Source organism: Zalophus californianus, chromosome 11 (genome assembly GCF_009762305.2).
Source record: "Zalophus californianus isolate mZalCal1 chromosome 11, mZalCal1.pri.v2, whole genome shotgun sequence".
Taxonomy (NCBI): domain Eukaryota; kingdom Metazoa; phylum Chordata; class Mammalia; order Carnivora; family Otariidae; genus Zalophus; species Zalophus californianus.
This window is the reverse complement of record NC_045605.1, coordinates 18,945,580-18,960,209: the sequence shown is the minus strand read 5'-3', so window position 1 is coordinate 18,960,209 and position 14,630 is coordinate 18,945,580. Positions and strand designations below refer to the sequence as shown.

General features: G+C 44.2%; 1 protein-coding gene across 2 annotated transcripts in view; it reads left to right on the top strand.

The window, feature by feature from the left end:
• Nucleotides 1-14,630, top strand: part of LOC113914247 (CXADR like membrane protein) — a 96,488-nt gene that overhangs the window by 78,306 nt on the left and 3,552 nt on the right. Inside the window, exons 4-7 of one of the 2 annotated variants that reach the window (XM_027579309.2) lie at nt 11,132-11,333; nt 12,030-12,197; nt 12,672-12,794; nt 13,784-13,940. In XM_027579309.2, coding sequence (XP_027435110.1) covers nt 11,132-11,333; nt 12,030-12,197; nt 12,672-12,794; nt 13,784-13,940 — 650 coding nt within the window. The remainder of the gene's footprint in view (nt 1-11,131; nt 11,334-12,029; nt 12,198-12,671; nt 12,795-13,783; nt 13,941-14,630) is intronic. The other variant, XM_027579310.2, reaches the window with a different exon arrangement.

The window sequence follows — 14,630 nt, the reverse complement described above, 5'->3', positions numbered from 1 at the left end:
GATTGCCAGGCAGGGCCTGACATAGCAGAGCACCTGCCAGAAAGCTGAGCTGCTCCATCTGCCCCATAAAGTCTTAACAAATTGTCCCGCCTCCTCCTCTCGTTAAAACTGCGACCGCCGTTCACGGGTCCACCAGGAACATCACGAGACACATGGCCCCACGACAGCTGCAATTCATGTGCTTCATTTTTTGTTTGTTTGCAAAAGGATTCCATTTATGTTCACTATTCTCCCATCACCACTCCCACCCTGCCGAGGAAGGGCTTGGTCTCAGCTCTACATTTCCTAGAATTAAAACCACAACTAAGACAAAGACACGCACGTACCTGATATTCGATGTGCCTCTGAAAAAAACTGAGCCAAATCGCAAGGCTGGAACTGAGCCCCAACCTGTGTTCTAAATGGGTGTGAAATGCTCATATTAGGCAATGGTTATTTAATTATAGTAAGATTATTTTTGGGTTGTACAATGTCTGCTTTCCAAAGATGTTAAATACTTACCTTAGTTGTCCCCTCACCCCCTTATTTTCCCCATTAAATAATGGGACAAGATTTGGGGGAAAGGGGAGAAAAGCACTCGGGAGTCAGCCCTACCTGTATGTACTAAGTGCTGTGGAGGGGATATGTCCAAAGGGCTGAGGCTCGCAGGAGGAAGTCAATGATTCTACCCAGGAAAGGCTCTAATACACAGAAGGTAGGCCTTGAGCTTGATCTTGAAGCCTGTGTAGATGTTGTTTAAGCCAAAATAAGAGAGGCATTTCAAAAGGAGAGAAGACTGCATGATCCAAGACAAAGACACATCAGAAGGTGTTGTTCAGAATCAAGGGACATCGAGCTTGGGGACGAGGCTATGCAGAGATGCGAGGACAGGGACCAAAGATGAGGCATAGTCCAGGCTGCACTGGCCTTAGGCGCCACCTTCAGAGAGCTGAGCTTTAGTCCAGTGTGCACAAGAGATGGAAAACAGATGGAGGCTTTCAGCTAGGGGGGCTTTGCTATACAAATGAATGGAATGACTGATGTTCTCTGGGTACTGGGCTGGACAAGGCTTGGAAACCTTAGGGGCTTTCGTGAACCCAGAACCAGCCTAATAAAAGTGATCGTGAGTGCTTACTATCTCATTACCACAAAAACCCGATGAAGTAGCTTACTCCCATTTTACAGTTGAGGAACTTAAGGTTTAGAAAGGTAAATTAACCAACCGCAGGTGCAGAGCTGTAAGTGGAGGGGCTCCCATTTGAATGTAAACCAGTTGACCTCCCTGCTGGCTCACTCTCAATCACTGTGCCCTGGTGCGGTGTTTTTTCAAAATCAGGACCCAGTAGTGGATTCTAAGCAAGCAGACTGGTTTTGTTTTTTTTTTTTTTAAAAACACAGACTGGAAAATATCAGTGTATTGCACATATACTATTTCATGAAACTTACGCTTCAGTTGTCTATGTGCACTCTATGTGCGTGTTGGGTCACAGAGGAAAATGTATTTCTTGATGTAAGTCTGTTCAAAGTTTGAAAGCTCCTACTGCAGTAGACTTAAATCAGCCAGTCTACTGTGGACCACACTTACTAAGTTTCTCCAAAGTCAAATGTGACTTTCAAAAGTATTTCCTGATGTTAATCCAAATATTAACATAAACAAGAAAGAAATCCCCTAGACCTGAAAGGTTCACCAACTTCCCAAATCCCACAAAACCCCCAAATTCCTAAAAATTACCCAGCTCTTGGGGTGCCCGGCTGGTTCACTCAGTAGAGCATGTGACTCTTGATCTCTGGGGTCGTGAGTTCAAGCCCCATATGTGGCATAGAGTTTACTTGAGATAAAAATTTAAGACATTTAAAAACAAATACCCAGCTCTTAACTGATTTCTAGGTTTAGAATCTCTTCATTCTTCCTAGGAAGCACAGACTCACTTGCTTGTGGTGATTATGCACCTACCAGGTAATATGAAAAAGTCACAAAGAAAGTAACATTAATTGAGTACCTATGAGGCTTTCCCACCTCACTTGTCCTACCTCCAAACATCAGCCGCCCGGCTTTCCGTCTTAAGAGGAGGTAAACTCTAAAGCTTCCAGGTTTTTTCCTGTTGCTAATATATTTCCTCCTCTCCCTATTGTCCCACTGAGTTGCCATTTCTATGGCCTTCCACCACCCCAAGAAACTTATCCTCTCTATGCAACGCAACAGGATGTGGGGCCAAGAACACCCTGTAAACATTTAAAACAAACAAGTACCGTATCAGAAGGGCTGCGACCTGGCTCTTACTGGTCTGAGTCTCCTAAAGCACAGAGTTTTCATCGGATGCTAGGAACCCTATCCAATTATTTGCAAAATAATATGTATTTTTTTTTTTCTGGGTCAGAGTTCATAGGGTTTATCTGATTGGGAGAAAAACAAAAAGCAGTGAAGTAGGACAAAGAAATTCCTCAAACATGGTGTTGGCTAATGTGATGTGACGTGGGGTCTGGGAGCGAGCTGTCAAGAAAGAATTCTTGGGGCTCCATGCTGGGCCTGGAGCCTACTTAAAAAAAGAGAGAATTCTTGCGATGTTTTCGGTGCAAAAAGGTTTTTATTAAAGCACGGGGACTGGACCCAGGGGCAGAAAGAGCTGCCTTGGGGCGCCTGGGTGGCTCGGTTGGCTAAGGCGTCTGCCTTTGGCTCAGGTTCTGATCTCAGGGTCCTGGAATTGAGCCCCGCATCCAGCTCCCTGCTCTGTGGGAAACCTGCTTCTCCTTCTCCCTCTGCCTGCTGCTCCCCCTGCTTGTGCTCTCTTTCCCTCCCTCCCTCTCTCTCTCAAATTAATAAATAAAATCTTAAAAAAAAAATTCTAGATTTTGAGGAACAATTGACTATACTTTTACATTGAGAGGGGGCAGAGATAAAGGAAGTTTCCAAAAGGATTTTCATATGTTAAAAAAGACTTAACAGGTCCTGGAGGGTCTGGCTGTTGTCAAGCTAAGGTTGCCTTTTGCCTCTAGCAAGGCATTACCATTAAGACCGTTGGGAGTCCTGGAGGAAGGTCATACTCTGCATGCCTCAAGTATTTGTCAATGGGCCGCAAGTTGTAAGGAGATTTAATTTTATCTACATTTCTTTTGCCTTTGTTCTCCTGAACCCTGGCCGTACCCCAGAAACAGGAGGTTGTTTGCATTTTAAGGGATAAGAATAGGAAAGAAACCTCTCCCAGGCCCTAGGAACTCCTCTCTGGGATGCCCAGACTCCATGGGAAATGTAGCTATGAATCAGTGAACACAGGAGGGTCCAAAAGAATGACCCCACTGGAGCAGGATAAACTGCATCTGCCCCAGTTTCAGATTAGGATCTATGTTCCCACCTCATCGAAGGCCCTCTCCAAAGAATGTATTAAACAAAAGAATGTCCTTATGTCTAAGTCTAAGCAGTTTGTTGCGGAGAATCACTTGCTTAATCTCCTTAATCTTTCTGTGAACTTTTCACTGCTGTGTTTTTTCTCTTTAAATGCAAGGGGTTAATACTTGTAAAGCATTTAGAACAGTGCCTCGAACAAAATAAATACCAAGCATGTGTTTGTTAAATAAAAACAAAACTCCCCGGCCGAAAGTATTGCATTGTGTTGATGGATTTTCATTTCTAGGCCTAATGCGTATTTTCCTAAGCCCAGAGCCAAGGGCTGTGCTTGGCCCAGAGTAGTCACGAAATGGTCAGTGAGCAAAGGAATGGTGTCCTTTCACAGATTTCTGCTCTTACAATTCTTACGATAAGCCTGTGAGGTCGGTAGCTGAGAATTGTTGTCCTAATTTTCCTTTCTTTTTTTTTTTTTTTAAGATTTTATTTATTTGACAGAATAGAGGGCACAAGTAGGCAGAGTGGTAGGCAGAGGGAGAGGGAGAAGCAGACTCCCCGCCGAGCAGGGAGCCCGATCCCAGGACCCTGGGATCATGACCTGAGCCGAAGGCAGACGCCTTAGCCAACCGAGCCACTCAGGCGCCCCCTAATTTTCTTTTAATACATGAGGAAAATTAGACCTTAAACTTGGCTCTAGAGAACATTTTAGACTTTGAAGGCCCTTGCCCAAGAAGGATTTCAGAGCTAGGATCTAAACCCCAAAGTCCTAAAGCTAAATCCCTTGCTTTCCCTCTGTCCTCCCCTATAATTTACAGCTTCCGTTGAAAAGAATGCAGAAATTCAAGACAGAACTTTTGTTTTGGAGTAAACACTGGAACTTTGACTGAAATCGTGCATTTCCTGTACTTTCCAGAATATTCCTCTGCATGAAGATGATGTTCTGAGGGACCTCCCTTCGTGTATTGGGGGTGAGGGGCAAGTGTTCAGGTTGGGGTAGGAAGAGATCCTCGATTGGTAGGATAATGAGTAATCAGACCTCTTCAAGACTGCTCCCCCTGCCCCACCCCCCTACTGTGTCTTCCTGAGGCAGGTGGTTTCAGGGTACAACCCACTGAGTCTTTATGAAAGAGAGAGTAGGAGGAAGACGAGTTGTCATCCAGGGGTAAGGCTGGAAATGTGAGCAAAGGCGGGCCTTGAACAGTCAGCTAAACAGATGACAGTCATCAATTTCATTCTGAGGTTGGTGCTATTTTAATGAGTTCTAATCTTTGTGTTTAGACATCCACTATTTGGAGACCCTCATTTTCCTCTCCTTTTCTTAGTCCTGTATTCGTGCCATCAGGGATCTTATCCAGTCTCGCGTCTTTAAATAATCATCCACAAACTTAGAATTCCCAAAAGTGTATTTCCAGGCCTCCCATCTGAATATCCGATGCATTTATACGCAAGTGCTTTACCCCATGCCTCCTTTGGGTGTCCGAAGAGGTAATCTCAAACGTAGGAAGTCCAAAACGAAGCTCCTGACCCACGCCACCCTGCACACTCTGACTTCAAACCCGCTCCGCTCCATCTTCTCTCTTGGTTGATGGCTCTTCTCTCTTTTCATAGGCTCACACCCAAACCGGAGAGTGGCCCTGAACACCTCTCTTTCTCTCATGTCACAAATACACATTTTTTAAAAGATTATTTATTTATTTGACAGAGAATGAGAACAAGCGGCAGGGGACGGGGGCGGGGGGGCAGAGGGCAAGGGAAAAGCAGATTCCCCGCTGAGCAGGGAGCCCAACCCAGGGCTGGATCCCAGGACCCTGGGATCATGACCTGAGCTAAAGGCAGACGCTTAACCGACTGAGCCACCCTGGCGCCCCAACTCCAGTAGACTCTTGACTGGCTTTTCTGTTTCCATTCTTGACTGGCTTTTCTGTTTCCATTCTTGGCCTCCTACAGCCTATTCTCAAAACAAATCATATCATGATACTCTTCTACTCAAAATCCTATAATAGCCCCCCACTTCCTGCAGAGTGAAAGCCATCATCTTTACAATGGCCCAGAGGCCCTGCAGGATCTGACCCCACTGCCTGACCTCATTTACTATTCCCCTGGCTTACTCCAGCGACCTGGCCTCTTTGATGTTCCTCAGACATGCCAAGGCATGCTTCCACTTTAGGGTCTCTGCCTTTGCTCTTTTCTTCGCTTAGAACTCCCTTTCCCCAAGGCTAGTTCGGCGTCTCCTTCAAGACATGCTCTCATGTCTCCTTCCAGTGAGGTCTACTTCGACCACCTTATTTAAATTGCAGTCTGTCCCCCTGGCCGACCACCCCCCTTCCTTCTCTATTATTTTCATAGTATTGTCTAATGTACCATACAATGTTCTTCCATGTCTGTTTCCTGCCATCAGAATGCATGCTCCCCAAGGGTTGGGATTTTCACGTGCTCTATTCACTGATATCTCCCAAGCATTACAACTGATGCTGCTGGCAAATTGTGGAGGCTCAAAATTTGTTGAATAAATGACTGTGCTCTTGGATCTCTTTAGCTTAACATTCAAATCCGGCTTTTGCTCCCATTTCTACCTCTGGATGGATGTGGATGGATCACTCCTCTTCTTCCTACCCTCTCTTCTCTTTCCTAAATATTCTCTAACAGGTCATGCTTACCTATTTGCTGTAAAATGTCTTTGAAGAGTTCATCTTAGCCTTCAGGGGCAGCTGGTGGTGCTGTCCCAGTGAAGTCAGCTCCCATTTCCCTGGCACCCCTCATCCCAGTCAGAAGGAAACATTCCTCCATGCTCTTCTAAGTAGTCCTGCAGGAATTCTAATTTAGAGACTCAGAGAGTTGAACTGTGAGACCACCTGCTGAGGGAGGGGGCAGTAGGGGAGTGGGGGCAGAGGGGAGCAGCCTTCAAGGAATCTAATTCCCCTTACTGTCATACCAATCATACCAATAGAGGATCTCTCTCTACCCCAGCCTGAACACTTGCCCCCAACCCCCACATACAGTATACCATAGGGAGGTCCCTCCCAAACATCATCTTCATGCTTAGACTCCAAATTTTCAGATGAATTATGGTCTAATTTTCCTCACATATTAATTTCCACAGAAATAGAAATTAACTTATGGAATGCCCATAGCGATGTCCCTGTTTCCATGTCCATAGCATGGCGGTGGTTCCTGTTTATAGAGATGCAAATGAATTTTGTCTAAAGGAGACTACAAATCTTTGTCTGATTCTCATTTGAACCTGTTGTAAAATCTTTCCGGTTCCAACATTTATTAATGAGTTAAATAAAATCTTTGACACATGCTTATTTTCTATGTATATGAAAGTCATAATTTTAGCTTTTTTTTTTAAGTTGTCCTTTAAAAGTTTAGGAGAGGGGGAAAAATATCTTTTCCCCTTTCTCCTCCTAGGTTTTCCAGCTGGGGCACTGTAAACTAGACCAATAAAAGACAGGTATTTGTTGGTTTGTTTGTTTTCTCTCTTAAAAAAAATTTTTTTTAATTTTTACTGAGATATACTTGACATATAACATTTTATTAGTTTCAGGTGTACAACAAAGGGACAGGTTAATAGGAGAAAAACAAAACAAAGTTTATTAACTTCTGTGTACCATGTGCATAATGTGGAGGAGTAAGGACCCACAGATGAGTAACTCCAAGGGGTGGCTAGAATTTGGGCTATATACCTAACTTAGTAGGAAAAAGGGAAGATGAGGGAGGACACTTAGGGAAAAGCAAATGACTTTTGAGGAAGATAAATGGGCCCTTAGAAGAACAGATGGGAGATACGCTAGCTTGTGCTCTTGTCTGCCTGGGTGTGGTGCCAATTTCTGGTCTCCTAGAAGAGAAGATTAGAGTTGTTCTCAGAAGGGGATTTATGACACTTAAGTTCTTTTGGGAGGCTCTGCTTTTAGGTCAAGGGACTTCAAGAACTCAAATGCCTTTAGCATTTGAAATTCTTATGCACATGCAAAATGGCATATTCTGGGGTGGCATGTCCTGGCCCTCAACACTTCCATAGAACAATTTTCTTTGTATTGGTATCATCTCTAGCACAGTGCTAAGCACAGAGTGTGTTTTCAGTAAATGGCTATTCAGTAAAGGATTGCAGAGTTGCATTATAGCCTAGCCAAAGACAATTAAGGACAACAGACATATATAAAACCAGAACCCCCAAGGATCTCCTGGACAACACCCAGCATTATAGGAAGGGGATCTAGCAACCTATGAGCCCAAGTCTTTCACCATTTCTCCTCACATAAAAATGCTGCAAAGAGATGCTATGGGTGAGAAGGAAAAAAAAAAGCCATTAGTCTGAGTGTTGTAACAGGGAAGGTTTCATGAGAAGTTAACATTGATTTGGGGTTCGAAAGAATGAAAGGGAATTCTTTTTCTCTTAAGATTTATTTATTTGAGGGTGCCTGGGTGGCTCAGTTGGTTGGGCGACTGCCTTCGGCTCAGCTCATGATCCTGGAGTCCCGGGATCGAGTCCCACATCAGGCTCCCTGCTCGGCGGGGGGTCTTCATCTCCCTCTGACCCTCCTCCCTCTCATGCTCTCTGTCTCTCATTCTCTCTCTCGCAAATAAATAAAATCTTTAAAAAAAAAGATTTATTTATTTGAGAGGGAGAGGGAGAAAGAGAGAACGAGTGGGGAGAGGGGCAGAGGGAGAGAATCTCAAGCAGACTCCCCATGAGCACGGAGCCCAACGTGGAGCTCTCTCTCATGACCCTGAGATCATGGGCTGAGCTGAAATCAAGAGTTGGATGCTTAACCGACTGAACCACCCAGGTGCCCCGAAAGAATGAATAGGAATTCTTCATGCGGAGAGATGGAGAAAAGAGAGTTTCTCCATGGAAAAATGCAGTGGGCAGAGGCATTGAGTACAAAAAAGCATGAGTGATACGAAAGAAAGGGAGACAACGTTATCTGATGGTATCCAGATATCGGAGGTGTATGAAAGAGAAAATGAGACTGGGAAGGTAATGGAGAGGTCACTATAGACTGAATCTGGTCATCATTTGGAGGTTGGTAGGGAGCCACTGAAGGGTTTTGAGCTGGAAAAGGGCTGATGTGAGTTTTACGTTAGTATTAACTTGGCATCCACTTACATCGTTATGTAAAGTGGATTGGAGAGGGCAGAAATACACAGCAGCCGGGCAGCTGAAAATATGAAACCAGAGCTCAAAACTTTGTCAGGATAGAGGTAAGGATATGAGAATTATCACAGTAGCGGAGCTGGTTGAAATGAGCGTGCAAAGTTGAATACCGAAAATGTCTGAAGTTTATTATCAGCGACAGTGTCTACCTTTACTTTTCTCTTACTTTCTTCTCCCCCATACTCCCCCCACCGAAGACTGTGAGGTCCCCAGGGTAGGAGCTGTGTCTTATTCCTGCTTGTTTTCGGGCACCATACCCTGGCATGCAAGCTCAATAAATAATTTGCTGATGAAAAAGAGCATGCGGGGAAAGGAAAAAACACATTTCTCAGAAAGGTGGTGAGGGCAAAAAGGATGATACTGAAGAGTTTTGATATAATGGAGAGACTACTGACGGACATTTTATTGGATGGCTTCAAATCTTTTCAGGAAAGCATTTGATATATTGCAGGGCATCACGTGATTGAGGATGGGCTTGCCAGAAATGTGCACGGGAGACTCCCCTATGCTTGTGTGTCTGTTTTTAGTGCCCTTCCGTGTATCTGGAGTGCTCCCTGCAGCCCTCTTCTCCCTGACTCTATTATCTCTCATTTAGTATGCTTATCTCTCAAGGCCTAACTCAAATGCCTCCAACTTTTCTGGGACATTCTCTCTGATACTATTTCAAGTTAATTAATCCTTTTTCTATGTCTATACTTCTCTCCTTGTTAATCCCATTAGATTATAAATTACTTGAAGACAGGAAGAGGGTTTTACTCATCTGTATAGCCTCCCCCTGACCTGATGGGAAGCAGTCATCCAATAAATGTTTGCTGACATTTGAAATCAAATGAGTTTAAGAATATGCTGAATGGCAGAAAGGGCAAAGCTGAAGTTATATAGCTTGAAGTCTTGGTGGACCAGAACAGCGTGGTTTTTGTGACTAACAGGAGTGAGGTGATGGACAGACAGAACCAGGGAAGGATTTAAGAACTTCAGGCTATGATGCAGGCAGATGAAATTTCACTAAAACTCAAGATTATTATTATTATTATTATTATTATTATTAATTATTATTATTATTTTTAAGTAGGCTCCACACCCAACGAGGGTCTTGAACACACAACCCCAAGATCAAGAGTCACATGCTCTACCCATTGAGCCAGCCAGGCGCCCCAGGAATTTTGGTGTTGTTGTTGTTAGAGAAATCCAAACTTTGATGTCCCTACCTGGAAAAACAAAGACCCAAAGACATGATGCTCATGTGTATTTTATGGTAGGAAGGGATGTAATTTTTTCCCAACTGACTTCCTCTTACTAATCGGCAGTGAAGCCCCCCAAAAGGAAAGCCGAACAATGAAGTCCTCTGTATCAGACTTGAATTTTAAGCATTGACTTCTCCTCTTTAACTCCTCCAGTACCCCCCTTGCCTGGACTCTAAACTTTTGTAAGAACAAAACAGATTGATTTCATAGTGTCACTTTTTTGCCTTCATTTCCAAACTTTCTGGAAGAGCACTTAATGAACAGTGAAATGAATGCAGATGGCCACAGGAAGTGGGAGAGAGGTAACTGGTATACCAGGATCATGAACTAAACGGTCTTAGATGGTTATTTTCAAATCCCAGTTCTGCTACTTGTCTGCAGTGGGGATAATGGCTACAGGATTCCCTTCTTATCTGTGCAGAATATGTTCCCAAATTCCCCCTGGATGCCTGAAACCATGAATAGTGCCAAATCCTATATATACCATGTTTTCTCTCCCTCTCTCAAAATCTTACTGTACCATACCCCCCTTCTTCTTGTGATGATGTGAGATGATACAGTGCCTCTGTGATACGTGTTAGGCTACAATTGGCAGAAGGAGGATCATCTGCTTCTGGACCTCGGGTACTGAAACCATGGGAAGTGAAACCACAGAGAAGGGGAGGAACTACTTAACTTGCAAAAACACTATGTGGAAAATTAACTAGGTGTAAAAGTGCTGAGCAAAAGGAGTGTAGTGTATTTTGAATAGCTCACATGCAGGTGGTAGAAAACTAGAAAGTCAGAAAGGGTATGCAGGGGAGGGGTGCCTGGGTGGCTCAGTCTGTTGAGCGTCTGACTCTTGATTTAGGCTCAGGTCATGAACTCAAGGTGGTGGGATTGAGCCCCGTGTTGGGCTCTGCACTGGGCTGGGTGTAGAGCCTGCTTGCTCTCTCTCTCTCTCTCTCTCTCTCAAAAAAAAGGGGGGGATATGCAGGGAAAAGGTAAGTCTCCTCGCCATCATTTTCAACCAAATCTCCTCACAGCCAACTCTTGATACCCTTATATGCATTTATTGTGCATTCCCTTCCTTCCTTGACTTAGCTGTGTGAACTTGATTGAACACATAATTCAAATGTAAAATCCCTTACCTATGAAATGAAATGGTTTTCAGCATTTAATGAAACAGTTACTACTTTGTAATTAAAATGCCACACAAATAAGAGGTATTATCTTGGGAAGGAGAAGCAAGGCCTATACAAACATATGGTACTTTTAACTTCATTTGGAACAGAGGTCTCTTGACCCTTAGAAATCAGCCCTGGGCTTGACTATGTTTCATTAGGAGTACTCCCTTTCCTCATCTGGACATCAGCAAAAGATGAAGGCTGAGAGCCGCATTGCCTGACCCTGCCTTGGTCTGTCCCACAGGTGATCACTTACTCCAGCCGTCATGTCTACAGTAACTTGACTGAGGAGCAGAAGGGCCGAGTGGCCTTTGCTTCCAATTTCCTGGCAGGAGATGCTTCCCTGCAGATTGAGCCTCTGAAGCCCAGTGATGAGGGCCGCTACAGCTGCAAAGTGAAGAATTCAGGGCGCTATGTGTGGAGCCATGTCATCTTAAAAGTCTTAGGTAAGCTGGAGTGTCAAGGTAAACGCCTCCATCTTATTAATAAGGTCTCTGTGAGGAATAGCCAAATGCCCCATGGTGGTACATAACCTTTTGTTTGATACCCTGTATTATACATTCACATATCACCCAGTCCAGTTCCCTGGGAAGAAGTATGTTCTCTATTTTAGACATAATAAAAGAAAAAAGAACAATCACAATTTTCCATGGGAGCCCACTTATAAAATTTAAATATCCTCTAATGTTTAAATGGTATACTTATATTTACCTTACATCTCTGAGATACGAGTCAACTCCATTTCTGGTTTCTGGCAGCAAAAGCTACTAAGTTCTATTTAACTGCTTCCAAGTTAATGGACTTCTACCTCTGTTTCAGTATTAGTAAAATCACACTCAGCTTTCCTAAAACTTCCAATTAAATAACAGTGTCTTTGAGAAGTGATGGGGGAGTTTCTGGGGCAGCCTCTGAAAATTACAACAGCACCACTGGAAGCAGCTGGAATTGGGTGTATGTGTGTGCAGGGGTTGGAGGTGGGTGTATTTCTGGAGGTGCTGTAAAGCATGGTTGCATAGCAAAAGGCTACTGACCCCCACTCAAAAGTGGACTGTAACAGATGGCTAGAGAAACAGCTCAACAGGACGTAGTTCTTCCACAGAATCTGGTGTTTGGCGATCTTTGAAGCTTTTTCTTTTTGCCAGTGAGACCATCAAAGCCCAAATGCGAGTTGGAAGGAGAGCTGACAGAAGGAAGTGACGTGACTCTGCAGTGTGAGTCAGCCTCTGGCACAAAGCCCATCATGTATTACTGGCAGCGAATCCGGGAGAAGGAGGGAGAGGATGAACATCTCCCCCCCAAGTCCAGGATTGGTAAGTCATCTTTCCACCAGTCTGCTGAGACAACAGAATGGTACTCTAGCCATGAATTCTAAATCTGGTTTTGTCAGCAACTCACCATGTGACCTTGAACACACTGCTGAACCTCTTTGAGCTTCTGTTTTTCATCCATCAACCCGGACAGGGAAAAAAAAAAAATCCATCTTTTCTTTCCTCAAATGGCACATAAAAGCGGCAAAAGAAATGAGGGAGAGATGTACCGCAGATCCATGATACCTAATTACCGTATTGACTATCCCTTACACAGTTCCCAGGCTTTTGTAACCCTTGAGGATGTGCAACTTCAAAGAATGTTCACCTTTCTTTCCTCATTCCAAAAAAACCTATCATCTGTTCCTTACCAAACTATATTAGAGCATCTTAGGTCAACGATGCAATGAGGTGAGCAATAAACAGAGACCCTGTCACACTAAGAGGATTACAGTCGTTCCTTCTGCTTGTGTGTAGACTACAATAACCCTGGACGTGTTCTGCTTCACAATCTCACCATGGCGTCCTCTGGGCTCTACCAGTGCACAGCGGGCAATGAGGCTGGGAAGGAGAGCTGTGTGGTGCGAGTGACTGTACAGTGTAAGTATCCAAGGGGCTTGTTCCTGCGTCTGCATTGTGGTTCTGTGTAAAACACTTCTAATCACAAGAGGAAGGTCAAAGTAAAAACCTTTATTTCCAGAAGGACATGGCTGTCGCTAAAATAAATTTAGCAGTTGTGATGACCATTCCAATCTTGGAGCTCACTCTCTATTTAGGAACCTGTGTGAATTTGTCAGCTTCCTAAAGAAATTTATTCTGTACAGAAGGGGACCAAAGGGAGATTTCCTTTATAAATGTAAATTTCCCTTATAAAAGGGTATCTTCTACTTTGTTTTTAGAACTTTTGTGTTGGGGCGCCTGGGTGGCTCAGTCGTTAAGTGTCTGCCTTCAGCTCGGGTCATGATCCCAGGGTCCTGGGATCGAGTCCCACATCGGGCTCCCTGCTCGGCGGGAAGCCTGCTTCTCCCTCTCCCACTCCCCTTTGCTTGTCTTCCCTCTCTCGCTGTGTCTCTGTCAAATAAATAAAATCTTTAAAAAAAAAAAGAACTTCTTCTGTGTCTGCTGTTTCTCAGAGATGATCAGCTGAAGGGGGTACCTGGCTGGCTTAGTCAGTAGAGGATAGACGCTTGATCTCAGGGTTGTGAGTTCAAGCCCCACACTGGGTGTGGAGCCTACCTCAAAAAAAACCAGCTTAAAATAGTCCTAATGCCAAAGAGGCATATTTTGGGGTGGCATGATCTGCTACCTTTCAATATCAAAGGGGTTAGTCATACACCAAGGGTAAATGGGAAACTCAAGAAGACAGAAAGATCTGGAAATACTCACCTTGTCCGGGGCTTATGTTTTGCTTGTTTGTTTAAGTAAACACTATTCCCAATGTGGGGCTCAAACTCACAACCCCAAGATCAAGAGTCCTTGAGATTAAGAGTCACATGCTCCACCTACTAAGCCAGCCAGGCGTCCCAGGGCTTATGTTTTTTTAAGTTCATGTATTTCCTAGCTTATGTTTGGTTTTACCTCTGCTTTTGTTTCTGAGAAAATAGATGTACAAAGCATCGGCATGGTTGCAGGAGCAGTGACGGGCATGGTGGCTGGAGCTCTGCTGATTTTCCTTTTGGTATGGCTGCTGATCCGAAGGAAGGACAAAGAGAGATATGAGGAAGAAGAGAGACCTAATGAAATTCGGTAAACCTCTCTTCAAAATCCCTTCTACTAGACTTCCTTTCCAGAGCTAACTCTATAGTGACCAGCCAACATAAAGGTCTCATTTCCTCTTTTTTTAAAGATTTTTTTATTTATTTGAGAGAGACACAGCAGGAGCTGGAGGGGGGGAAGGGGGAGCGGCGGGGCAGAGGCAAAGGGATAGGCAGACTCACTCCTCAGCTGGGAGCCCAACTTGGGGCTTAATCCCAGGACACTCTGATATATCATGACCTGAGCAGAAGCAGATGCTTAACTGACTGAGCCACCCAGGTGCCCCTCCCATTTCCTCTTAACTATTAATCTGTTAAAGGGATTATTCTGGTTAGGTAAGGAGTTCCAGCCTAGGGACAGAAGGTCTGTTTTATCTTGCCTTTATTGTGAAACTATCTATCCTCAACTGAGAATTAAAAGATAACTTTAGGTTACTTCTGATTCACTTCCACTTATAAAGGGCCTACAATCAAGAATGGGCATAACCTATGGGCCGTGAAAGGGTTACGTAGGGATACCTGGGTGGGCTCTGTCACTCTTGATCTCAGCATTGTGAGTTCAAGCCCGAGTTGGGCTCCACGCAGGGTGTGGAGCTTACTTAAAAAAATAAAAGGATTGGGCAACCCCCTGGGGTCCCCTCCCTCCTTGGGAGCTTTGTACTATCACTTTGCAATCCTTAAT